General features: G+C 47.4%; 1 protein-coding gene across 1 annotated transcript in view; it reads left to right on the top strand.

Moving 5' to 3' along the window:
* Positions 1-2,212: 2,212 nt before the first annotated feature.
* TAPT1 (transmembrane anterior posterior transformation 1) overlaps positions 2,213-26,999 on the top strand; it is a 59,414-nt gene continuing 34,627 nt past the window's right edge. The window contains exons 1-2 of the mRNA XM_043447796.1: positions 2,213-3,059; positions 14,523-14,653. Coding sequence (XP_043303731.1) covers positions 2,228-3,059; positions 14,523-14,653 — 963 coding nt within the window. The 5' untranslated portion in view covers positions 2,213-2,227. The remainder of the gene's footprint in view (positions 3,060-14,522; positions 14,654-26,999) is intronic.

Here is a 26,999-nt window from a genome sequence, read left to right as displayed (position 1 = left end):
ATAATAAATCTAAGCTTATACATTTTGTTCTGCAACTGATAAAGAAAACATTATAAGTTCTATCTATTGTCCTCAGAGAACTGTTAGTTTTCTATGCTCTATAACTATTTAAGATTATGTGTAACTTGCCTTTTTGATGATATAGAATACATATTTGACAATGCCCTTTTCCTGGATTCTGAAATTTTGACAATGGGTGGAATGAACACAAAGAAATTTTTCATGTACAATAAGGTATTTATTTGACTAATTATTAATACCTAGACAAGAATAGTGTTGACTGAAAAAGTTATTTAATGTTCATTTCAAAAATGCTTTTTACTTTCTTTTTGGCCACACCGGGTAGTATGTGGGATCTTATTTCCCTGATCAGGGATTGAATGCAAGCCCTTGCGTTGGAAGCACAGAATGTTAACCACTGGACCACCACAGAAGTCCTTCAAAAATGCTTTTTATCATGTCCCACTTCAAGGTGGGTTGGTTTGAAGTGGTGCAATTTCACAAAACATTAGAGAAAATAATGTAGCGCCTGTAAAAAGATCCACTTGGCGAAAAGTGACCAGAGTTCAGCTTTCCTGTTTCAGGTTTACCCCTCTGCTGAATCACCTTCACAGCTGGCCCTCAATACAAGGCGCCCTCCCTTTGCTAACTATTTTAAAGGACAAAGACGGCCTTTAGAACTCCCTGTCTTCCTCAGGCCATTACAGAACAAGAGAGAAATCCATTCCTACAACTGGCTGCCTTAGGAAACAGACTTTACAATTCCTTCCCTTCCAGCTCCTGTGGAGTTAAAAGCAGGGCCCATCAGCCAATCAACGTGGTGAGACAGGAATCGGGAACTGACAGAAACAAGCAGTAAAAGCTTATTTCCTCCTGGACTATCGGTTAATAATAGAACAGGATGATTTTACTCTATTAAAGATCAGAGAATAACAGAATAACAGATTCGAGCCTTAAGGAATTTCAGAGGCCGCACAGTTTTCAGTACCTTTTGATTTTCAAAATGATTCTGAAGATTTGACCAGAGCACTTGTTTTTGATTGATTTCTTAACTCTGTTTTGACAGATGTAACCAAAACAAGAGAATTTCGTGGTCACAGGGATGCTTAGAAACGTAATCCTCCCAGCGATTCCGTTTTCTGAAGGATAAGCATGTTCCAGAGGCATCAGTTCCTCCTTTCACTGTGGTGCCCGAGGGTCAGTTCCCATCTACGCGGCCTTCTTGGTCCATCTGGGTCCCGCGCCCCCCTCTCAACCTCTCAACCTGCTCTTAGTCTGTGAGGAGGCTGTCCTCTCTGCATGGAGCCCACAACAGCCCACTCTGAGTTCGCAACCAGGTGGGTACCCGTTGGCGACAACAGAACCCTGAAGGTCTCTGATCAACCACCATGAGTTCGATTTTTGCTCTGTTCACACCCGCTTTTATCTATCACGGCTTCCCTGGTGGTTCAGACGGTAAAGCGTCTGGCTGCAATGCGGAAGGCCAGGGTTCCATCCCTGAGTTGGGAAGATCCCCTGGAGAAGGGGATAGCAACCCACTCCAGTATTCTTGCCTGGAGGATCCCATGGACAGACAAGCCTGGTGGGCTACAGTAGTCCGTGGGGTCACAAAGAGTCGGACACGGCTCAAGTGACTTCACTTTTCTATTTATCTATCTAGCTCTCCAGTTGAGGTCTAGGGAACTTCCAGACAACTTAACGTTAAGCGAAGAATTCCAGTTTTCTTTAAGCAAAAGGGAACCCCCAGAGGCACAGGTTTTAGTTGGTAGGCAAGAAACTGACCGGCCACAAACCCCCCACCCCCATAAACGGAGCGGTCGGCCCCTTCCCGGAGTCTGGAGCACCTTGACTCCCCGCGGCGGCGGCGGCGGCGGCGGTCTGGACACCGCGCTCGGTGCGGAGTCACACACGCCCGAGCTGCCCAGGGCAGTCACCCCAAGTAATGAGGGGCGCTCCGGTTGATGAGCGAGGGCGGCCGAAAGCCGCATCCTAACCCTAACGCCGACAGGCGGCCTTAGGAGGTCCGCGGGCGCGGAAAAAAAAGCAAACAAACGTAGAAAGCCCCCGGCTTCTCGGGCGGAGTCCCCGGGTCCGGGCCCTGCCCACTCCGCACCCCCACCTGTTGGGCAGCATCTCCGGGGCACCTTCTGGCCCAAATGCTTTGGAAACTGTCAACAACAACAACAAAACCCCCAGAGGCCCGGGATGCTGACGCGCCAGCCTAACAATGCAGAAGAGCGGGAGCCCAAGGAGCCGACCCGCGGGGCCGGGCCTCGCGGGGGTCGGGGATCATCTGGAGGCCGGCCCGCAGCGCTACGGCCGCGCCAGCGGTGCCAAGACCGGGCGGGCGGCGGCGCCGGCGCACTCCGGGCACCGAGCCTGCAAAAGGGGCCCCGGGCGAGCGGCCGGCCACCTCGCAGACGGCGGGCAGCGGGCGCAGCAGCAGCGGCTGCCGTCCCGGGGCTCCTCAGCCGACCCTCCGGCCGCCGCCGCCGCCGCGCTCGGCTTGCTCCCGCCGGGGCCCCGACCCGAGCCCCGGAGGCGCTCGCTCTCCCCGTCCGCGCGGCCCGGCAGCATGGAGCCCGGCGCGGCGCGGGAAGGCAGCGCGCGTCACGGCGACGGCAGGAAGAAGATGGCGGCGGCCGTGGCGGCGGCGACGACGGCGGCGGCGGCGGCGACGGCCGCCTCCTCTCACGCGCCGCTTACGCCAATGGTGCGCGCCGGCCGGCGGGCCGCGGATGGCGGCGGCGGCGGCGGCCCGGGCTCCGCTGAGGGGCGGGGCGAGGCGGGAAGGGGGCCGGCCGGAGGCGGAGGCCGGGCCGGCGCCTGGAGGGAGGCGGTGGGGACGGTTTGCTGTGCTCGGAACATGGCGGGCGTCGGCGACGCGGCCGCCCCGAGAGAAGGCGGCGCGGACGGCGCCGAGCGGGATGGCCGCGCTGAGGCGGAACAGCTGGGCGGCGGCGGCGGCGGTCACGGGCCCCCGCCGGCGCCTCAGCACACGGAGACGCTGGGCTTCTACGAGAGCGACCGGCGGCGGGAGCGGCGCCGCAGCCGCGCAGGTGAGAAGGGCGGCCGGCGCTAGGCCGCGGCCGGGGCGGCGAAGGGCGGCGAAGGGCGGCGACAGGCGCCGCGCGGGACTCCGGCCGCGAGCCCCGGGGGCGGCCGGGGCTTGGTTGGGCGCGCGCGGAGCCGGCGCGGCTCCCGAGGCGCCGCGGCCGCTGACAGGCTCCTCGGGCGGGGCCGCCGGCAGCGCCAAGGCCCCCGGGCGATAAAACGCCCGCCCGGCCAGGTGCGTCCTAGAGACCGAGAGAGAGGCGGGCAGCAGCCGGGGGCTTTCGTCCCCACTCCCTTTTCCTGCTGCTTCTGAAAGGGCTTTCTTTAAAACAAAACAAAACAAAAAAAAAAAAACGAAACAGAGCGTGTGGGGTCTCCTCCCGCCTCGGTAACGTTGGCGAGCATCTCACCCCCCATCCCCGGCTCGGGGAGCCCAAAACTGAGCAGCGCGAGGCTGGATTTCATTATCTGTGTGCCAAGGTGACTTCTGTTTCCAGCGAACTTGAGTCACCCGAACCTGTTAACTTGCTCTCTAAATAATGTGTTCTGCCGCAGATAACGCGGTGGTAGTAATGACAGTGAAGTTTGAGCCCTTCTGCCCAGGGGATAAATATTTAGCAGTCCTGCACATGTTACCTGTGAACTTTTCCTAAACCGAAACTTAAGCCACTTTAAAAAAAAAAAAGAAAAGAAAAGGCAGCACTTGAGAACCCTTCTTTCAATGACCGGTTTTTAAGCCTGTTGTTTTCATATTGTTTCTTTCAGCTATAGGATTTTATTCTTGTGTTCAGAAAGTTTTTAAAAGTTGCCTTTGTATTCATACTGCAGTTGTGTATGAGGCTCGAAAGAAGGGAAGACATTGAGGTGTATGTTTCATTGAATGTAGAGTGATCATAGCATTTTAATTTTGCGTAATTCTGAGTTTTGAAGATCAGTGGAGCCGTAATTCCCTTCGAATTTCTTCCAACTACAAATTGTTTCTGGTACACAGTAGGAGCTGCATTAGTCGTTATTTCCTGCAGTTCGTGCTAATAAATGTTTAAGTCCTCAGGCTTACTGCATCATTGACTGTACTTGTGTATGGAAGACTTGGAAGTCCTTTAGCGCTAACTTGGTCTGATCAAGTGAGATCGTGATTGATTTGCTAATTAGCAGAACTAGACAGAGGTTAGCTTTTGTAGAGATCTTTATCTTTGAAAAATTAAGTACAGACTGTGCCTTGTTTTGTCTTTCTCAGTGGGACCACTTAAAAATTCTCAACTCTGTTTGGTTAAGTTGTCAATTTAAACTTTTGCTTGGGAGAGTGTTTACTTTCTGAATTGGTCAGATCTGAGTAAGACAAAGGATTAAATCTCTCAGCTGTCTGTTTACTTACTTGGACTTGAAAATTAAAAGCACTCTGGTGCAAATAGAGAGCAGTGTGGCCAGGTTTCACTGTAATTTTTTGAGTTTCAGGAAATCCACTGTTATAAATGTGGCTTGCACGCACAAAAAAATGAAGTTGTCAGGAGCCTTTTGATAAGCACAGATGTTGGGACCCTTAACACTGTTTCCGTGGCCCTGCCCGACATCCGTCTGGATACCTGTGACCATGGACTTCCACAGACTTCATGCTGCCCGTGCATTCTTCCTCATCATGGGTTACTGAGGGTGGTTTACTTAACATGTTTGAAGCTGGACTTTCAACCCAGAGTTGCAGAAAGTCATTATCAGGGACACACTTCCGGCTCTGGTTGTTGGCGTAGTTAAGTGTTTCCCCAGTTCCATCTGTTCAGTGGAGGTGAGATGCATGTGGCAGCTCTTGAGGATCAGGACTTAGGTGAGGGTCCCAGGAGGGTCTCAGCTGGAGTCACCAGCCAGCGTTGTTCTGCCTTGGCCTCCACGTGGGCCCCGTGTCCTTTCTCCCGGGTGTCTGTACCTCTCTGCTAGGCACACAGCTCTCGCCACTGCCAGAACCCACTCCCTAACTCTGATGCTGCTCGGGGCAAACTCTCCTCACTGGAGATTAGGATTCTTGCAGTCATTCTGAAAGGCCCTGGGCTGCTTGAGTGCCTAGTGCATTCACCCTGACCCTCCAGCATTGCTCCTTTCCACGGCTTAGCATCCTTTCCTTCTGCTCCCGTCCAGAATTTAGAAAATTCTTCCCTAGGGGCTGCCCTGGGCCAGAGGGCCTTGGAGTGGCACCACCTAGTGTCCTGTGAGAAGCATTTCTTCCTGAGTCAGATGTCTTCCAAGATTGGATGCTTGCCTAAAGGTGTTCCTTTGTCCGTTTTTTACATTCTGGCGCTGCCTCTGATAGGCTGGTCTTCCCTCCTTTCCTGCCAATTCAGGGCAACCTTTGTCTTGCCTTTTGGAAGTCATAATTTTAGTGTCTTGGTGGCCTAAACCATCAGTTAGTTCCAAAGTCCCCTTTATCATTTCTCCCAGGGAATGTAGGACTTTTATAAGTTAGGCATTTGTTGGCCTGTCCTAACCATTCAAGATCCTGTAAATGAATATGCAGATTAGGTGATTAGCCAGACCCTCTCAGTCCAAGTAAAATAATTCAGAACATAGTGTTTGAGGTCCCTAGTTTTATTTTGTACCTGTCTGTTTATGTATATGTTTGTAGAATGTATATGTACGTTGGTTGGTATATATACAGCTACATCAAGGGTAAGCTTTGTTTTTCTCTTGTAAACTCTTGTAATCACTTTGTTCACTGAACTCACTCTGAGTCGTGTGTAGCCTGGCGGTGGGCTGAGACTTTTCTCAGGTGCTGGTACTTAAACCCTGGTTAGAAATGGCTAGTCCACTCCTCACTCCCAGTTTCGTTCTCTCTCTCATGATGGTCACTGTGTTGAACGCTATTCCACCATTGCCTCATGTGATCCCCGTCTTGAACTCTGGATATATTAGTCATCACGAACTGCAGATTCATCTCTTCTTTTTTTCTTCTTCTTAAAAAATATGTATTAATGTCACTGAGTGCGTTGTACACTTAAGAATAGTTAAAATGGTAGCATTTATATATATTTCTTACTGCAATAAAAATAAATGTAAAAATTAAAACAAACTATGACCAACTTCTATTGTCCTTTTTGCTATAAGACCAGATAATAAGTACATATTACTGGGACTTCCCTGGTGATCCAGTGGTTTCAGGACTCCACGCCTTCACTGCCAAAGGCGTGGATTTGATCCCTGAACAGGGAACTAAGATCCTGCCAGCCAGGAGGTTCCCACCCCGCCAAAAAAGAGTACATGTTGCTATGTTTCCCTGCTTACTCCCCACCTCACTGCTCTGCAGAAGTTCTAAGTGGTAGAGTTTCTGCATAACCCTGTTCCCATTTAGGAATCTAGGTCCAGCAAGTCAACTTTGGACTAAGCGTTGGGCAATGCGTTCTTGGCTTATTTCGGTTGTTGAATTGCTTTGTAGATGCTGTGCTTGCCTAATCTACTTGGCTCTGTTTCTTAACTCTGCCACTCAGTGGGTTAGTGTCCAAAGTATCTAAGTTGGCTCTAATGACTGGAGACCTAACAATAGAAGACCTGGTGTAGAGTGAACACAGCATCTACTGGTGCCGATGGAGCAGTGACTATATAATGCAGGTATTGGAGTATGAAACAGGAGCAGGCCTTGCTTATAGAACAAACGTGGAGTAGGGCATGGGTGAACATGGGGTTTCTGACTATAAATGGCCCCAGTGCTGTGGGGCCCGTTTCGTTCCTTTCTCAGTGGTGACTCTTCACTTCTGGAGCTTAAACTTGTTACCACCCCTTTTGCTTCTCTTCACTTTCTTTGCATTTTAGACCTCTTGCTTACCTCCATGAGCGAGTGAATAGAGGAAGGAAAACTAAAGCCCAGAAAAACCAACTGATGCCTTTTTAGCAGCTCCCACAAAAGATTTCGTCTGGGACTAAGGTTCAGATTCACCATGTCCTGTTGTGTAATTGAAGGTTTAATATGTTAAAATACATTTTCATATAACCAGTCCTAATCCTGTATAAAATGTTACATAGTTATACTTGTGGCCTGAGACTTATCCTGATGGACGATTAAAGGCTGTGATTTGGAAAATTATGCCCTAGAGTAAATCAATTTCTCATCTACAAAGGAAATTAAGAATAGTTGTAAAACTGCCTAAGAAATTACCTGGAGTGACACAACCCTGATACAGATAATGTAAAATTAGCTTCTTTTCTTCTGACAGATGATTGCTTTTCTTTAAAATTCTCACTTGTTTTATTTAACTAGTACCTGCAAACTGAAAAGCAATGCTATGATCTTTGACCAGGTCAATATCTTGACCTTTTTTAAGATGTTAAGGTTTCATCTGGTCTGCCCTCCAAAATTCAGTCCTAGAAGCTCATTTGCAGCCCACTTTGGGGAACCCTTGCATGAAAGAGGTCTTTGAAAAGACTGTATATAATTGACTGACAAGTTATTGATACTCTGTTCGCATTTTTAGTCCTTTGTAACCTTGGGAAAACTCACTATTCTTTTTGTATCTGTTTTTCCACCTCTAAATTTATGAGTATCTTTTCTGTTGTTTACTTCCCTAAATGAGGTTATTTATAAGCAGTTTGAGAGCTTTAACAGCTTAAGAGATACCTTTACTATATTTGACTTAGGAAAGCAAGATTGCTATCATTTCTGATTCCTGGTTGGCCTTGTACAAGGGTGTGCCTTTGTATTTGTGTAATAAACTTGTAACTAATATTTTAGTGTAACTTTAGTAAAGCCTATTAAGGCTCACATTATTTAAGATCATGGAGATTTGCAAGTTTCATAGTATTGTCCTAGCAGTTAGCCAATATTACTTTCCAATTTTTTTGATGGTCAATGCTATTTTAAGAAATCTATATTTAGACATATTACTGAACATGTAAATATATTTATGATTACTCATTACTTCAAATTAATACTTTTTTATCCTGAGTTCTTATTTCTAAAACAAGCTCTCTCAGAAGATAATCATGATATTTCTTTGTTCAGGGATGAGGAGGAAGCCTTTTATACTGTACTTTTTCTCAATTTAGGATAGTGGATCACCAAGGAATTCTGTGGTAGATGTATACTAATTAAAAATAATCTGGAGGAATTGATTTGGATTTATGATATTATTTTCCTAGTGTTAAATGTTCATAACTGGAAAGGCTTACTTATTCAAATGTAGAAGCTCTTATTTCTAGTAAATAGTGAAATACTTCTATTTTTAAAAGACTTTTACTGAATAATATTTCTTCTTGGTGAGAACTGGATAAATGAACTAAAATTGGTTGACATCTGAAAAGCTCAAACAGTATTGAGAAAACAAACAATTGGGTTATTTTATTTTGGAAAATAATTTGCACTTACACTATAAAGACAGATGTTTGACATAACAAATGAAAGTCAGTCTTGCTAAGAAGGGATGAAGCACCAGCACAGCGTGGAGAAAACTCAGTTCCTGAGTCATGTCCAGCTCTTTGCAACCCTGTGGACTGTCGCCCGCCAGCCCCTCTGTCCGTGGGAGCTCTGGTCCGTTGAGCCAGCCGAGTTCTTGAAGAATGGCAGCCACAGGTCAAAGAGCAGTAGTCATCTTCCTGAATAGTTAGCCGGGCAGTCTGCCTGTATCACAGGACAAGTGAGTTCAGGGATGTCCGTAGAATGGAGAAAACAGTGTTTAAAACAACAGCAACGACAAACAAAAACACTGAAACACAGCTATGCTCCAGAATGGAAGGTTCCAGAACAGAAGTAGCATCCTGCAGAATGTATTCATGACCAGCAAAAGGTTAGTGGAGGGTGGGGGGCAACCACACAGCAGCAGGACTACCTTATCATGCCTTAGGAGCTCAGGCCACAGGGCAACAGAATCCCCTTCTGCAGTGTGAATCAGAGGCTCCTTCTGAGAGGTGGAAGCCAGGTCAGGGCTCGGTCATCTTCTCTAGTGTGATTGTCAGATAGATGGATGATAATTACGGTCTAGGAGAGAGTGTGTGTTCAGTCGCTCAGCCGTATCCAACTGTTTGCAGCTCCAGGGACTGCAGCACGCCGTGCTTCCCTGTCTTTCACCATCTCCTGGGGTTTGCTCAAATTCATGTCCATCAAGTCAGTGATATTATCTGACTATCTCATCCTCTGCTGTCTGCTTCTTCTTTGGCCTTCAGTCTTTCCAGCATCAGAGTCTTTGCCAATGAGTCAGCTTGTCGAATCAGTTGGCCAAAGTATTGGAGCTTCAGCATCAGTCCTTCCAATGAATATTCAGGGTGGATTTCCTTTAGGATTGACTAGTTTGATCTCCTTGCAATCCAAGGAACTCTCTAGAGTCTTCTCCAGCACCAGAGTTTGCAAGCATCAATTCTTCGGTGCTGGGTTCTATTCCCAACTTGCCTCTTAGCTTTTCAGTGACTTTGGACAAGTCTCTTAAGCTCTGAGATTCTTGATTTGCAAAACGTGAACACTGTTAACTGCACCTTTAGCTCTCAGAGCTGTGGTGAGGATTTTATGAAGTAATGTGTGCCGCACCTTTGTAAGCCACCTCAGTCAGGTGTTTCATTTGTGTTAGTCCCTCAGTCATGTCTGACTCTTTGCCAGGCTCCCCTGTACTCCAGGCAAGTATACTGGAGTGCATGGCCATTCCTTTCTCCAGGAGATCTTCCCACTCCAGGGATCGAACCCAGGTCTCCTGCACTGCAGCAGATTCTTCACAGTCTGAGCCACCAGGGAAGCAGAGGACCCTAGTTCCTTACGCAGGGCCAGGCCTTCAGGAGTGTGGGGGGGTGGACAGAGGACTGTGGGGAGGGGGAGGTAAGAAAGCTTTCCAGCTGTCTCACCCCATGAAACTCGGTGCTTTTGTTAGTATTGCTTTAATGTTTCTTTTAAAACTGTTCTCCAACCCACTAGTATGGTGTTAATGATAGGTAAACCCTACCCTTACACTCAACTCACTGGGGGCTGGACTTCGGGAAGATCCGGATACATGGCGCTTGGTTTCAGAAAGCTTAAGGGCTGGTGAGGGAGCCGCTTAGTAAACAGTGTAACATCACGGAGGTAAACCCAGGGTGCTGAGAGCACAGAGATTGGGGGGGGGGGGGGGGGGGTTCCCAGTTTTCCAGAACACAGTGGCCTATTTACAAAAGCACTTAAGACAATGATAGAATAATCTAGTGCCAGAAAGCACAGGCTTTAGGGATGGACTGCTTGATTTGAATGCTGACTGTACTGTTTGCTTCTTCTGTGACATTGGGGGCCTCCTTCACTTCTCTGTGCCTCAGTTTCTTCATCTATAAAATGGTGATGATAAAGCCTGTCTCATGGTTATGAGAACTGTGTACTCAAAACATGTTTTGTCCTTTAATGCTTGGGTTTACTGTTAAATTTTCCATTGGAGAATCAAAATTGGTGTTTACAACTGAAATTCTTGCAATTTCTAGAGGTAGAATCCTGATACAGTACTTCTTCACATTTATAATAGAGTTTTTTAAAACACCCTTATAGGTTTATATTTTATAATTTTTTAAAACTTGTTTAAGGAAAATACCTTAGGTTATATAGTTTGTTAAATATGCTTGTTAGATGTGTTCCCTTTTATCCTTGGAAACAGGAGTGCAGACATAGCTGTAAGCATTAGGTGACCACCAGACTCGGATTGGCTAGTGCTGTAGACCATGTGAAGTTACTAGTAAGTGGTTCCAGAGAGCGTGTCATGCTTTGCGGTCTTCACACCCTTTCATACCCAGTCCCTCGAACATCCTTTGTGAGTGACAAGCAGATAACAGGTGTTATAAAACCGCTCAGAGCCTCATTTCGCTTTTCTGTGATGTTGAAATCTGTGGGTCGAGCGGGGTCCCAGGACCAGTGGGGACAGAACTGGTGTGGATCCGCCCTCATCTGACTGCTCTTCCTGTGTCCTCCGCTGGACCAGAACAAAACCCTCTCTCTGGAGGAAGCTCCGTCATCTGCGGGCCCAGGGAGGACACCAGCCCGGAGGATAACTTCCTAAATAAACAAGGGTACAGGGTCAGGCTGCAGCCCGCGGGCCCACCCAGCCTGAGCTTGCCCAGGTTCAGGACCGAAGGAAGAGCCGGGACTTGGCAACAGAGACCTCAGTGGTTTAAAATGGTTGAGGGGAGAGGGCGCTTCTATGTGTGAAGCGAAGTCCAGCACACACAGTCACGTGGTGGTGGGCTCGGCTCCCAGGGAGAAGGGGGCTCTTTGGTTACCAGGGAAACCAGCCGAGGGCCAGGCCCCTCCCTGCCCTTTGACCAGCACAGTCTGGAGCTGGCCAGGCCCGGGGTGGCTCTGCAGGAAGGTCAGCCCTGCGCCTGGGACACAGGTGAAGCAGGCCCTGGTCGGTCAGGGCATGGACAGAGAGCAAGAGGACAGCCATCTTGAGTGGCCTGACCACACAGACAGGTCATCCCAGCCTTTCAGTTTAATTTGCTTTTCAAAATGTAAACTTGTGTGACAGCCTGTTTATCTAATCCTTCACATGCCGAGGTACTAGTGCGCGCCCCCCCAGCTCCACTCCCTGCCCTTACTGGCTGTGCCCCTGGGGCGGAGGGCAGGTGCTTGTCGGGGACCATCCTTTGGATGCTCACTGACCGGATGCTCCAGAGCTCTTCCCTGCTGAGAGCGCCTGCATCTCACAGCACACCTGCCCCAGTCCCGGGCGCTGTGCCCGAGAAGCTGCCGCGCTCTGCTGCCGCCTCCTCTCATTCCGAATTTTGCTCTCCGGCTACAGCCTCCTCTGTGACTGCCTCCCTCTCCTCTGAGCCACACGTTTGTTCAGGGAACATGGGCTGAGCCGCTCTTCAGCGCTGCGCCCTGAGGGTGCAAAGGGAAAGGAGAACCCCGAATGAGAGCGTGTGTGTACCCGGGCTCCAGGGGGAAACCCGGGGAGTCTTCCTGGAGCCGGGTCACTGGTGAGCCCTGAACTAACGGTGGGGCTGCGGTAGTGGGCTCAATGGGGAAAGGGTGGGGTGCAGTTTGCTGGCTAAAGGTGCCTTTGGAATTTCTAGGTGGAGTTGCTCATAAGGCAGTGGGAAATAGGAACCCAGGCTCAGGAGTCAAAAACGGAAGCTATGGCAACATCAGGATTGAGGTGATGGTTTTGACCTTAGACCACCCCAGGAGAGTATGTGTAGGAAAGAAAGATGAGAAGAGAAAAGGAAAGGTGCCTGGTGACACATGAAACAGTACGGCCTTAACGGGCGGCCGGAATTTTACTGTGGCCTTGTCTGTTGCACGCATGTGTGTGTGAAGTCGCTCAGTCATGTCCGGTTCTGTGCAGCCCCTGGGCTGTGGCCCGCCAGGCACCTCTGTCCATGGGATTCTCCAGGCAAGAAGACTGGAGTGGGTGGCCATGCCCTCCTCCAGGGGATCTTCCTGATCCAGGGATGGAACCTTCATCTCTGGCATCTACCTGCATTAGCAGGCAGGTTCCTGGGAAGCCCGTAGGGAACCAGAGCCCCCAGCCAGACCCGCAAGACCGTCAGGATCAGGTGCAGGAAGACCAGGGAGTCTCGTGACTCGACCCTCGGGGCTTGTGATCCCGCTTTCTGGCCTCAGTGCCAGTTTGTGCCAGCGCAGTTCCTTCTGTTTCCTGAATGTCCCGTGGCTTCCCAGGATTCATTCACATGAAAGAACTGATATTTATAGATATTTGTTAATGAGAGCATCTCTCCTCTGTCCAATTGGAAAATCGAACTGCGTTCAAGTCTTAACTGTTTTATCTTTCTCTTCCACTTTAACTGTCCTTGTTTACAGCACAACACACTCTTTTTTTTTCTCTCCTTCACGTAGTAGATCTTGTGCTGGATCTAGCCCACCATCAACATGTTAGAAAGTTCTGAGCCAGAAGTTTCACTCCACACGGATACGGTTGCCTTGAGGCACATAGGTGGAGTTCACACCTTGTCTCCGTGGTTTCAGCCGTAGTGTCCAGAGAGCGCCGCGCTCGTGGTCACTGTGTGATCTGACCTGCCTCTCTGCCCGGCTGCAGTAGGCACAGGTCGGGTTCTCTCTCCACCTCTTTGAGTCTCCAGGTGGTTTTCATGGTACCACTGACTCTCCAAGTCGATTATGAATCTTGTATTTAAAGAAATCTGTAATTTGGAGGTGGGTAGGACTCTCACTTCTGCATATAAGCAAGCCACTTCACCTGATGTTCACAGAACTACTGTCTGTCCCAGTGCTGGAAGAAGTCAGCTGTTTTAGGCCCACTGAAAGGTAGTAAGTCCACTTCTGAGTCTTCCTAAAGGTTCTTCCAGAGTGTTTAGGACTGTGCAGTCGTCCCCACGCCTGCAGCCTTTAAATCCTAGCATCACATAAGACAACTCCACATGTGGACGCTCATAAGTGAAATTGACCTCCCTGCTTTGTCATCTGTGTGAGAACACCAGCATGGGGTTTGGGAAAGGACCATGAGGCCAGCTCAGAGCAGAGAGGCTGGTTTGCAGCCCTTGGTGTCCTGAGTCCGGGAAGAGAGGACGGCCTCCCAGAGAGTGAGAGGAGGGAGGGAGGGGTCTGAGGTCGGGGGCTGAGTGGTCACAGAGGCGGTGGGCTTCCAGGAAGTGTTGCTCGCATGGTGGAAACATTGGGATCAGGTAACAGCCTTATTTGGCATCCCAGGTCTGCCAGATACTGCCCAGTGGAAAGCGTTCAGCCTCCTCTGGCCTTTCTTTCCTCAACTGAGATGAGATGACGGAGGGTGAATTTGCATCAGAGGAATGGAAAACAGGTGGACAGGTCCATGGGGAGTGCGGTCTTCAGATGGGGTTGAGGTTCTGTCTTGTATCACTCACAGTTACCATTGTGTTGGGAAGCCTTCACCTGGGGAAATGGCGTTATTTAGACACTGGCAGCATCTCTGAGGCTGAAGAAGAAGAATTTGCACCAGTGTAGAGTGTGTACTTCACCCCAGCTCACTCCTGGGCTGGAGGCGCACCTCTCGGGCGACTCAGCTCGTGTGTGTGTGTGTGTCTCCATTTTCTATGTACTCGGTACCCACTCTCTGTGTGTGTTTCCGTGTGTGTGTGTGTGTGTGTGTGTCTCCATTTTCCATGTACTCGGTACCCACTCTCTGTGTGTGTTTCCGTGTGTGTGTGTGTGTGTGTGTGTCTCCATTTTCTATGTACTCGGTACCCACTCTCTGTGTGTGTTTTCCATTAGTATCTTTTTCCCTGCCTTCTACTCTGCATCAGCCCAGGCCCTCTATCACCTAAGGCCCCTCACGAGACTCTCACAGAGAACTTCTGACTTATATTCTGGCTTATAGCAGTGGCCCCTGGTGTATTCCCATGACATTTTCAGTTAATATCACACAAAAACGGTAGTTTTCTCACTCTCTGCTGATGGCTTATGTGCAGTTTAGTTGGGCGCGAAAATGTAGATTACTTTATTATCTTGTTTTACGTATGTATTACCTGGGGCCCCAGCTAGCCATGGAAGTTGCTTGATAAATGCTGTTCTTTTTGTTTTGTCATTTTTTTTCTTGTAGAGCTTTCACTGTTGAGGTTCCTCAGCGCTGAACTAACCAGAGGGTACTTCCTTGAACATAATGAGGCCAAGTATACAGAAAGAAGAGAAAGAGTGTACACTTGTATGCGAATACCAAGAGAATTGGAAAAGGTACTGTTTTGGGGGTTTTTTTAATTACTTGCCATCATTTTAAAAATTATGTCAACATGTTAATTCTGTTAAAAACAATGTGAACTGCTTGAGTGGAATTTTTAAAATATTGGAAATAATGTGATCATGAATAATTAGGTGGGATAGGAATTCCCAGATAGGAAGAGTTTTTAAAAGGTGCATTTTTCAGTGTCAGATCCAGTGATCTGTAACTTCGCTATTTATTAAACTTGCTGAATTCCCATTTGAGTCTTCCCTAGTAGCTCAGTGGTAAAGAATCCACCGGCCGATGCAGGAGTCATGGGTTTGATCCCTGGGTCAGGAAGATCCCTTGGAGGAGGAAATGGTAACTCACTCCAAGTCTTCTTGCCTGGAGAATCCCGCGGAGAGAGGGGCCCTTGCCCACCAGGCTGCCCATCCACGGGACCACAGATGAGGTGGACACTAGTGGCGGCTACACAGTACGAGCAACAATTCCCATTTATGTTCCATTCAGATAACTTTCTTCAAGGAATTACTCTCTTCTTATTCTTTTAGGTCTCCTCAGTTTGTTTTTCCTAGAAGCAGTTTTTTTTCCCCATTCAGCACAATATAAATTATTTAATTTCACCCTTTGTTAAAGTGTCAGTTTTTCAGAAAGCCCTCATTTTTAAAAATGTAAAGGACACTTTCTCCAAAGAAGATTGGATAGTCTGTTTCACCTTCAACACAGAAAACATCTCAGTGTGGAATAAACATGTAACAGCATCCACTAATCCTTCCATGTGGTCCTCCCTTGATGTGTCCTAGGCCACCAGGACTGATCAGATACGAAGCCAAGGCTGCCCTTTTCCTCTGCATTCACAGAGTTGATGAGTCAGAACCATTTGGAAATTTCTTATAAGAAGGAAAGAGTTAAGCAATAATTCAGCTTTCAGTTCAATTCAGTCACTCAGTCATGTCTAATTCTTTGCAACCCCAGGGGCTGCAGCACGCCAGGCCTCCCTGTCCATCACCAATTCCCAGAGCTTGCTCAAACTCATGTCCATCGAGTCGGTGATGCCATCCAACCATCTCATCCTCTGTCATCCCCTTCTCCAGCCTTCAATCTTTCCCAGCATCAGGGTCTTTTCTGATGACTCAGCTCTTCACATCAGGTAGCCAAAGTATTGGAGTTTCAGCTTCAGCATCAGTCCTTCCAATGAACATGCAAGACTGATCCCCTTTAGGATGGACTGGTTGGATCTCCTTGCAGTCCAAGGGACTCTCAAGAGTCTTCTCCAACACCACAGTTCAAAAGCATCAATTCTTCTGTGCTCAGCTTTCTTTATAGTCCAACTCTCACATCCACACATGACCACTGGAAAAACCATAGCCTTGACTAGACAGACCTTTATTGACAAAGCAATGTCTCTGCTTTTCAATATGCTGTCTAGGTTGGTCACAACTTTCCTTCCAAGGAGTAAGCGTCTTTTAGTTTCATGACTGCAGTCACCATCTGCAGTGATTTTGGAACCCAGAAAAATAAAGTCAGCTACTGTTTCCACTGTTTCCCCATCTATTTCCCATGACGTGATGGGACCGGATGCCATGATCTTAGTTTTCTGAATGTTGAGCTTCAAGCCAACTTTTTCACTCTTCTCTTTCACTTTCATCAAGAGGCTTTTTAGTTCCTCTTCACTTTCTGCCATAAGGGTGGTGTCATCTGCATATCTGAGGTTATTGATATTTCTCCCAACAGCATTGAAATCACACGCAAATTTCTGGGTGGATTTCTCACAGAAACTTGTAAGCTTTTCATGTTTGTTGTTGTGAGTATTAAATTGTCTTCTGGGAAAATCTTTGCAGGTCTTGATGGGACTTCAATATAAACCAGTGTTTTTCTTTTTTTTTAAGATTTATTTATTTATTTATTTTTTTTAGTTGAAGGCTAATTACTTCACAACATTTCAGTGGGTTTTGTCATACATTGATATGAATCAGCCATAGAATTACACGTATTCCCCATCCCGATCCCCCCTCCCACCTTACTCTCTACCCGATTCCTCTGGGTCTTCCCAGTGCACCAGGCCCGAGCACTTGTCTCATGCATCCCACCTGGGCTGGTGATCTGTTTCACCATAGATAATGTACATGCTGTTCTTTCGAAACATCCCACCCTCACCTTCTCCCACAGAGTTCAAAAGTCTGTTCTGTACTTCTGTGTCTCTTTTTCTGTTTTGCATATAGGGTTATCATTACCATCTTTCTAAATTCCATATATATGTGTTAGTATGCTGTAATGTTCTTTATCTTTCTGGCTTACTTCACTCTGTATAATGGGTTCCAGTTTCATCCATCTCATTAGAACTGATTCAAATGAATTCTTTTTGATGGCTGAGTAATATTCCATGGTGTATATGTACCACAGCTTCCTTATCCATTCATCTGCTGATGGGCGTCTAGGTTGCTTCCATGTCCTGGCGATTATAAACAGTGCTGCGATGAACATTGGGGTGCACGTGTCTCTTTCAGATCTGTAAACCAGTGTTTTTCAAACTGTGGTCTGTTGTAGGACCAGTAGTAGGTGGAATAATCCATATAGTAAGTTGTAATCGATGAGGATTTATTCTGTTTAATTGAAGAATAAAAAAGTATCACATTGCATTCATTGCCTGTACTCAGGGTAAGTGTTGTTTTTCTTTTTTTTTGAAACTTTGGTTTCACTTGTATGTGTGTGAAACATTATTAACGTGAGAGAAGTTTAGTGGACACCGCTCACACACACAGTTGCCATTTTGTTCTAATCCTGTTTCCCATGAGAAAGGCTTTTGGTTTTAGGACTATTTAGGAAATGTTGATTTAGTCTCTGAGAACAATACTTCAGCTGTTTTACTGCTTAAAATATACAAAAGAATATCATCTTTTTCACTTTAGAGAAGTTTCTTCTATTAGGTTGGTGCAAAAGTGATTGTGCTTTGGCCCTTTGATATTGGAGTACATTCTTATATAAATATGATTATGTTATACCCCATTTTAAGGTGCATTTCTCACTTTTTTTTTTTGCTAATGACATACTACTTGCTGTTTGTTTTACATTTATTTTAAGACTATAAAAATGATGTTAGACAAAAAGGAAATTTGAGCAATTTTTTAATTCAAATTCAAAATGGGTCGTAAAGCAGCAGAGACAGTTCATAACATCAGCAATGCATTTGGCCAAGGAACTGCTAACGAACATATAATGCAGTGGAAATTCAAGAAGTTTTGCAGAGGAGGCGAGAGCCTTGAAGCTGACGGGCTTAGTGGCTGCCCGTTGGAAGTCAGCAGCAGGCATTGAGAAAATTATCACGGCAGATCTTCTTAGAACTACACAAGAAGTTGCCAAAGAACTAATCCTCCACCATTCTACATTTATTCGGCATTTGAAGCAAATTGGAAAGGTGAAAAAACTCGGTAAGTGGCAGCCTCATGAGCTGACTGAAAAGTCAAAACAAAATCATTGTTTTGAAGTGTCGTCTTCTCTTATTCTCTTCAACAACAACGAATCATTTCTCGATCGGATTGTGATGTGTGACAAGTGGATTTTATACAACCAGTGATGACCAGCTCAGTGGCTAGACCAAGAAGAAGCTCCAAAGCACTTCCCCAAACCAAACTTGCACCCCAAAAAAATGGTCTTGGACACTGGTGGTCTCCTGCCAGTCTGATCCACTCCAGCTTTCTGAATCCTGGCAAAACCACTATATCTGAGAAGTATGCTCAGCAAATGGATGAGATGCACTGGAAACTGTTACACCTGCAGTCAGCACTGGTCAACAAACGGGCCCAGTTCTTCTCCATGACAACGCCCACCACACGGCACAAAACCAAGGCTTCAGAAGTTGGGCTACAGAGTTCTTCTGCCTGTTCGACCTCTCACCGATCGACTACCACTTCTTCAAGCATCTTGACAGCTTTTTGTAGGCAAAACACTGCCATAACCCGCAGGAGGCAGAAAATGGTTTCCAAGAGCCCGCTGAATCCTGAAGCATGGATTTTTATACTACAGGAGTAAATAAACTTATTTCTGTTGGCAAAAATGTGTGGATTCTAATGGTTCCTATTTTGATTAATAAAGAAGTGTTTGAGCCTAGTGATAATCTAAAATTCACAGTCCAAAACCGCAGTTACTTTTATACCAACTTAATAAGACTAGGTGACGCATAGAGGAAAGCAGACTTAGATTTCAGTTTAATTCCAGGCTTAACTATGTCTCGTAACAGCATGAATTCACTCTTCTGTCTCTAACGCCTTTATTTGATGTGGGGAGGGGGTCCCGCTTCAGGCATTTATCGTGAGAGTTGAGAGGCAGTCGAGACGTTCATGGTAATATAACTTATTTTTATTGGTTACCTTTGTGTTTGTTTGTCTATATAAAATACCATACTAATTTTTAAGAAACTGTTGTTGTTTTTGAGGGGGATAAATGCTACTGTATTTCCACCTAACCTTTGCAAAAAGAGAAACTTGATAATTAAAGAGCACTTTGTGTCTTCAGGGGTTGCAGATACTATAAAGCATGTAATTAATGCTTATTCTTTTAAAGTCAAGAGAAAGGTCAACTCAACATCTCCAACCAAACCTCTTTTGCAATTATTAAAAAGAAAAAAAAGACAGGTTTTTTGTGTAATATTGTCAGTAGATAAACATGTTATACTTGACATTTAGTAAATGTGAATTGCTTATATAAAGTAGTTTTTCTAGTTTTATTAGCACATTTTTATGCTTGAACTTCTCAATGAAATGTAAGGATATGGAGTTTTGGAGCATTTGTTGGCTTGGGGGCAACATTTCTTCTTTTCCTCCACAATCCTTTCTCCATGCTCCCACATGCTCCAGTGGTTCTTGTTTAGATCTGCTACTGACTGCTCGTATGCTCCACTTCGGGAGCTGTATTTTTTTCTTCCACACAAGGAGGAAGCTAAACTGCAGTATCCCTGCATCCTGAACTGAGATCCAGGATATTAAAGTGGTTAAAGGGCATGAACTCAAAGGCCAGCCTGCCTGAATTCGAATCTTGGCTCCACAGTTTATCAAGTGTGAGGCCGTGACCAATTCACTTCTGTTTCCACGTGCCTCAGTTTTCTCATCCAAGTGTTAATTACGTGGTAAGCCTTCTGTGGGCTTCCTAGGTGGCTCAATGGTAAAGAATCCACCTGCAATGCAGAAGACGCAGGTTGGATCCCTGGGCAGGGAAGATCCCCTGGAGAAGGAAATGGCAACCCACCCAGTACTCCTGCCTGGATAATCCCATGGACAGAGGAGCTTGGCAGGCTACAGTCCATGGGGTCACAGGAGTCAGACATGACTTAGCAACTAAACAACAGAAACCTTCTCTAAGTGTTTTAAAATCCTTTGCTGAAGTCTCACTTCAGCATATTGGAATGCCCTGCCCTTGGAGAACAGGAAAAAGTTCATAAGGTTTCTTGTCCCCTGGTTGCACTACAGTGGCCGTTTCATTTGCAGTGGGGATGGCAGTCGCCCTGGGCTGAGTCTAGCGGGGAGTGGTTGGGAGAGGACTGGTTTTCAAGGTTCTCTGTGTCCCTCTTTGATCTCCGGCTCTATTTCTAACCATCCTGCTTCACTTGCAAATGAAGGGCTCTTCTTACCCTGGAAGGGTCGTGATTTCTGACCCCCAACCTCTTGGATTGCTGATCTCAGGCAGAAAGAACCTTTATGAAAAATGTTTTCTTCCTTTTCTCCTTTCAGTCAGGCTATCTGAAAGTGAAGCTTATGTCTTTCATGGGAGTTTAGCTGATGGCTACAGAGATAATGCTTGCTCTTTGGAAGAAAAGCTATGACAAATCTAGACAGTGTATTAAAAAGCAAAGACATCACTTTGCCGACAAAGGTCCATATTGTCAAAGCTATGGATTTTCCAGTAGTCATATGCGTATGTGAGTGTTGAACCATTATGAAGACTGAGCATCAAAGAACTGACTCTTTTGAACTGTGGTGCGAGAGAAAACTCTTAAGGGTCCCTTGAACAGCAAGGAGATCAAACCAGTCAATCCTAAAGGAAATCAACCCTGAATATTCATTGGAAGGACTAATGCTGCAGCTGAAGCTCCAAAACTTTGGCCACCTGATTTGAAGAGCTGACTCATTGGAAAAGACCCTGATGCTGGGAAAGATTGAAGGCAGGAGGAGAATGGGGCGACAGAGGATGAGATGGTGATGGCATCACCAACTCAGTGGACATGAGTTTAAGCAAGCTCCGGATGTTGGTGATGGACAAGGAAGCCTGGTGTGCTGCAGTCCACAGGGTCACAAAGAGTCAGACACAGCTTAGCAACTGAACAACCAACCACCCACCCTCATGCAGTTATTTATCTTCTTAGTCTTAGTTTTGAGTGCTATGTTCCAGGCACTTTTACTGTGGGGAAGTACAGAGATAAACATGGGACTCGTGAAGGGAATGGCAAGGTGATGAAAAAGAGGGCACTTGTGTACGTTTTAGGGCATACGTGGAGGTGTGTGTTAGTGTTAGTCACTCCATCACATCCAACACGTGCAATCCCATGGACTGGAGCCCACCAGGCTCCTCTGTCCATGGGATTCTCCAGGCAAGAATACTGGAGTGAGTTGCCATTCCCTTCTCCAGGGGATCTTCCCGACCCAGGGGTTGAACCTGGGTCTCCCATATTGCAGGCAGATTCTTTACCATCTGAGCCACAGGGAAGTCCATGTGGAGGTGAGGGGGTGAGGTATACTAGGGAGACCCAGAGCTGGGAGATTGTTAGCACAAAAGAAAGGACAGGTGCAGTGAAAGGATGGGTTGGAACCAGGGACTCTGAAGGTTAGACCAAGGAGTTTAGACTGGCATCGGAAGGAAATTAAAATTTTTTCTTGAGAATAATTTTATCTGTGTCTGTACAGAATGGGCTTCCCAGTGACACAGTGGTAAAGAACCTGCCTACTGATGCAGGAGACACAGAGACCTACCTGGGCTGGATCCCTAGGTCAGAAAGATCCCCTGGAGAAGGAAATGGCCACCCACTCCTGGAAAATCCCAGGGACAGAGGAGCCTCGAGGGCTACAGTCCATTGGGGTTGTAAAGAGTCGGACACGAGTGAGTGACTGAGCATGAATACCTAACAGTGACTTAAACAAAAAGGTTTTTAAGAAATTTTGACGAGTCTAGAGGAAAATCTGTTTCCAGCGGATTCATGAGGCCAGCATGAACTCAAGTCCTTTTTATCTTTCTCTTTTACCATCACTGGCAGCAAATTGGCTCTTGGTCCTCTTGCTGCCTTTTACTAGAAGGATGTCAGCTGCACCTCAGACCTTGTATCTGCATTATAATCAGGAGATGGACGGTGCCCCCTTCTCCACCATCCCTTTCATAGTAAATTAGAAGCTCCCCCAGAGGTGCCCAGTGTGCCTTCTTCCTCCGATGCCTTGTTGGCCAAACTGAGTCGCACAGCCATCCCGCTGCACGGGGACTGGGCTTTTCCAGCAAAGGGAGAAGCAGGTGGAGGGTGGTGATGGGGTCGTCTGCCCCCCAGCGCTCTGCTTCTGAAGCGTAGCGATGTTCCGCATAGACTAGAAATAAGAGAAGCCGGGAGAGGTCAGGCCACTCCAGGCATGTGCTCTTCAGGTTCAGACCAGCTGATTAATTCACCGCTTAAGAAATCTATCCCTCACGTTAAATACATGTCAGATGTAGGGGTGATTATTATGAAGACTTTTATCAAAATTTCTTTTCTGTGGTAACATACATTTATATAGCTTTGCCTATCCTAAGATGTAGAACTAAAGTGAAATCATAATTTAGACTTTTCTTTGCCTTATAATTCTGCATTTTGACAGTCTTTTTCATTGTTACCATGCTTTGTACATTAGAGTTATTTATAGAAAATTGAATTCAACTGCTTAGTCTTAAATAGTAACTACTTAAGATCATTGAGTTGAAGAGATAAGTATGACGGTGGGTATAGAACGTTGTGTTTGGGGCATAGACTATGTCACTATTGCAAAGGACAGGTTAGTGTCACACAGGCCATCTTGGGGTGGAGACGAACAGCCTCACCTTCTCATCTCAGGTCCTCAGGGAGAGCCCAGTGGCCGATCAAGGCATTGCTTTGGCTTTGACTGTCTTCGTCTGAGATTAGGAGGTCGGACTGGGTCATCTCAGGACGGCCGGCAGTCCATGACCCTGTGGATGAGTTTACACACAAGAACAGGATGTGGCAATAAGGGAAAGAGTCACAGAAGGGAGATTTGATATCTCTAGTGGAGGAACTCAATTCTGCTTTTTTAAGTCAGACAGGTGATAAACATTTAGGAAAAATAAATCAAAAACTTCCTTTCAAAATAAGGAATCGAATGAACATATCACGTAAAGCCTTCTGTTGCTCCGTAGTGTGAGGGTGTGTTAAGAAGATGTAGCTACAGCCGCTGTTTGGCTTTTGTGTCAGTGAGACAGTCCTGAGATGGCGCTGTGAAGCTGGCCGAGAGCACACGGGCGCTCTGCGCTTGGCTTGACGTGCGCTTCCTCCTTTCCGCGCCTGGCAGCAGCTCACACCCATCTTTCTCCTCGTGGGGGAGCTTTGCTGACTGTTCCTGCCTCCCCTGGGTGCCCACTCCCCAGCCCCCGTCCCCACCCCAGTTCGCGCACAGCCCTTGTCTTGTCCCCAGCGCACCCAGAGCACATCCTTCATGCGGCCCTCACTCTGCAGTCCTCGCTAGCTTTGAATTCCCTGGGGAAGCGGCCCCTCCCCAGTGACCTCGTATCCCGTGTACAGGACTGAGCAAGACTCAGGAGTGGACCCGAGCCTCACACACTGAGACCAGGGTGGAAAGAAAGCCCTCCTCCTGCTGGACGCCTGCTTCCCGGCCCCCACCCCACAGCAGCGCCCGTGGCTCCAGGAGCTGCTTGGGGGCTGTGGTGGAGATGGATACAGAATTGCCAGAGGTGGCTTCTGCAGCTCAGAGAGGCACCTTCCAATCCCTGTGCTGCTTTCAATTGTAGCCATAACGTTTTATTTATTTTGAAATTCCAAGTGGCATTAAAAGGAAGGCAGGAGGTTTTGGTCAAAAAAGGAAACATTTTTTAAAAGTGAAGAAACCTTGCTCTGCTCTCTGTGGAGAGGGGCCAGCATTTTATTTATTACTTTTCAGGTTGGTATCTTTCAGATGATCAAGAGCAATAGCAGTAGGTTAAAAATGAGTGTGGTAAGAGCTGGTTGTGGAACTTTTCACTAGCAGGTGATGTTGACCAACAGTGTTACAGAATCGTGATTTTCACATTGAAGTTCAGATGTTAAAAACTTAATGGTAAATCTTTTTTTTTTTTAACATACAAGCGCAAATCCAGTGGCAAAGTTGAGGCTGAGTGGCAGATGTCGTTGGTAGAAATAGTGCTTCAGTCTCAAAACCACGTCTTCTGCAGACCTGCGGGAGGCTGGCCCTGCCTGTGCTGCTCAGGCCCCAGGTGAGCCCCCGAACCTTGCTGCAGATTTGGGGGCGTGGCAGTGAGGTCCAGGTGGACATGAGGCTGGACGGAGGATGGACAGAGGCTAGCACCCAGCCCTATTGCCCAATACCTGTGAAAGTCTTCTGAAACCCTGCCACACGAGATCTCCCGCAAGACAGAAAGGCAGGGGACTCTATAGAGCGTGCACTGAATGCTTAGTTAAGAGAGAGGAGGAGGGAGAAATCAAAACCTGAGTCAGCCCTGGGAAGTTTGCATACAAAACCTTGTGTAGCATTTTGTCATCCATCCCTGGGAAAATCCACCAGCTGGAAAAGAGGTATTAGCTGGCAGCTGCAGTGTAGGATTTCTTCCTGAAGCATGTTCATTATGCTTTGGTGTCTTTGCATTTTGTTATTCATATAATTGCAGGTTCAGAGAGATGATGTATTTATAAGGCTTCCCCCTCCACCACCCTGTAAAGCTGAGACACAGCTAAGGCAGGAGATAGTTATAACTTATACATACTTGTACATAATTTATCATCTTCTACAAGATGGGTGAAGTTGGGGGGGTGTGGCACGGAACTGGAGCAGGAGAGAAATGGGGAAGGGGCGAGAGAGAGACAGGAGCCCAGGGTGCACGGCGACCTGACTACCATCTGATTGGACGGGTGTTCACCCACGGTCTAAAGAGGCAGATTCCAGCAGCACCGTGCTGCTTTGATTTTAGCCACACCACTGTATTCATTTTGACCTTTCAAGTGACATTTAAAGGAGACTTTTGTTTCTCAGAAGGGAAACAGAGGATGGCAAATGACACCAGTCGCTCTGCTTTGTAGTTACAGCCTCTACATTTTAGGGACAGTTTCATCAGGCATTGCTTAAGACTGCGTGACTACTTTGTGGTTATTTGATCCCAATGAAAAGTAAATAGTAATACTTGTCTGTTTTATCAAGGTGGGCTTCCCTGGTGACTCAAGGGTAAAGAATCTGCCTGCAGTGAAGAAGACCCAGGTTCAGTCCCTGGGTTGGGGATCCCCTGGAGAAGGAAATGGCAACCCACTCCAGTAGTGTTGCCTGGGAAATCCCACGGACAGAGGAGCCTGGCTGGCTACTGCCCGTAGGGTCACAAAGAGTCAGATACGACTGAGCGACTAAGCAACCACAACAGTCTACAACATTTTATCAAGATGCCAAAGCACGCTGCCTTCTATACCTAGCAAAAACTGGGCCTGAGATATTTTGCTGCACTCACACGGCTTCAAACCTGTGGGGCCTGGAGGCAGACAGCCGCAGGGTGCAGGCCAGCTCCCTGTGGGCACGGCTGTGGGCAGGGGGTCCAGCCGCCAAAACCGTGGCTTCCTGGTGTGCCTAGCGGGGCTGACTCAGCAGCTCAGGAGCTGACGGGGGTGAAGCAGGCAGCATGGTGCTGGGGGCCCGAGGACACGGGAGGCCCCCTTGGCACAGGGCCTGGGTCACCGACAGATTAAACCAGAGGCCCTGGAGCAGCAGCAGGGCACCCAGGGATTCCTCTGCCTCCCTCCAGGGTGACTGCTCTCAGGATTACATCTTGTCTATTGCCTTTTAAGGACATTTTCTCATGGTCATTTGCAAAGGATTTAAAAGAACGCTGTGCTTTGTGAACGAGCGTAACACCTGAGCAGTAGGTACAGGAATGGAGTCACTTTCCCACATTTCTGAACCCTGAAAGGCATAGCTGGGTGCTTTCCTGGCCCCCAGTTGACGTGTCTTTGACCGCAGCCACTTGCTTTCCTTCCATTTTCACGCTGTGATCTGTCGTTGCGATAGCTCCTGTGGTCCCTAGGCGCTGAGCGTTCAGGGCTGGGGGGATTTTCACTTCCTGGGCTGGTTTAAAATGCGACGGGAAGGCCCTTGGACGTTTGTTACTGTTGCTTGCCATAGATGAGAAGCAATACTAAAACAAGTTTCTCTAAGCCTAAGAGGGATGACTGTTGTCTAAGAGAAAGCCCGCTTCTGTAAGAGACGCTGTCGGTCTGGTGAGGAGACCCCGGAGCGGAGCGGGGCAGGGCTCTGTCACGGCGGCATCTCCTGAGGCCTCACCCCGCTTGTGTGCCCCGCCCGCTCCGTGCCCTGTCATCGTCTCTGGTGTCTGCGTCCTCATGTCTCTTGAGGGACACACCAGTCACGCCGGATGAGGGCCATCCTCATGACCGCATTTTAACTTGATTCCCTCTTTAAAGAGCCCCCTCCCCAAGTACAGTCACAGGCGGAGGTGTGGGGAGGGAGGGGTGTGGTCAGGGCTTCAGCATATGAATTGCGGGGAGGGTATGCAGTTCTTCCCGTAACAGTGTGGGTTTTAGCTACTTAGTACATTTCTGTAGGACAGTTTATTGACTAAGAATACATGGAGTGTTGTGTGTGAGGGTGTGTACGTCATACCATGTTTGTGCGTCAAATGTACAGAAAGTCATCCCTCTTAAAACAGTACAGGTTAACAGCCTGGGTGTGGCTATTTGCTAAGGCATCACAAGATTCTGCCTTCCATCTGTGAAGTATTGTTGTTCAGTCGCTAACTTGTTTCCGACTCTTTGCAACCCCGTGGACTGAAGCACTTCAGGCTCCTCTGTCCTCCACTGTCTCCCAGAGTTTGCTCAGATTCAAGTCCGTCGAGTAGGTGATGCTGTCTAAACGTCTCATCCTCTGCCACTCCCTTCTCCTTTTGCCTCAGCGTCAGGGTCTTTTCCAATGAGTCCACTCTTTGCATCAGGTGGCCAAAGTATTGGCCTCTTTTAATTTCATGGCTATAGTCACCGTCTGCGGTGATTTTGCAGCCCAAGAAAATAAAATCTGCCACTGCTTCCACTTTTTCCCTTCTATTTGCCATGAAGTGACGAGAGCATGAAATATAGTCCTGAATTTAACAGATAGAAGTGTACAGTGTCACCCG

The sequence above is a fragment of the Cervus canadensis genome, chromosome 26 (genome assembly GCF_019320065.1).
Source record: "Cervus canadensis isolate Bull #8, Minnesota chromosome 26, ASM1932006v1, whole genome shotgun sequence".
NCBI lineage: Eukaryota > Metazoa > Chordata > Mammalia > Artiodactyla > Cervidae > Cervus > Cervus canadensis.
The sequence above is the reverse complement of the archived record's forward strand: the minus strand, read 5'-3'. Positions and strand labels throughout refer to the sequence as shown.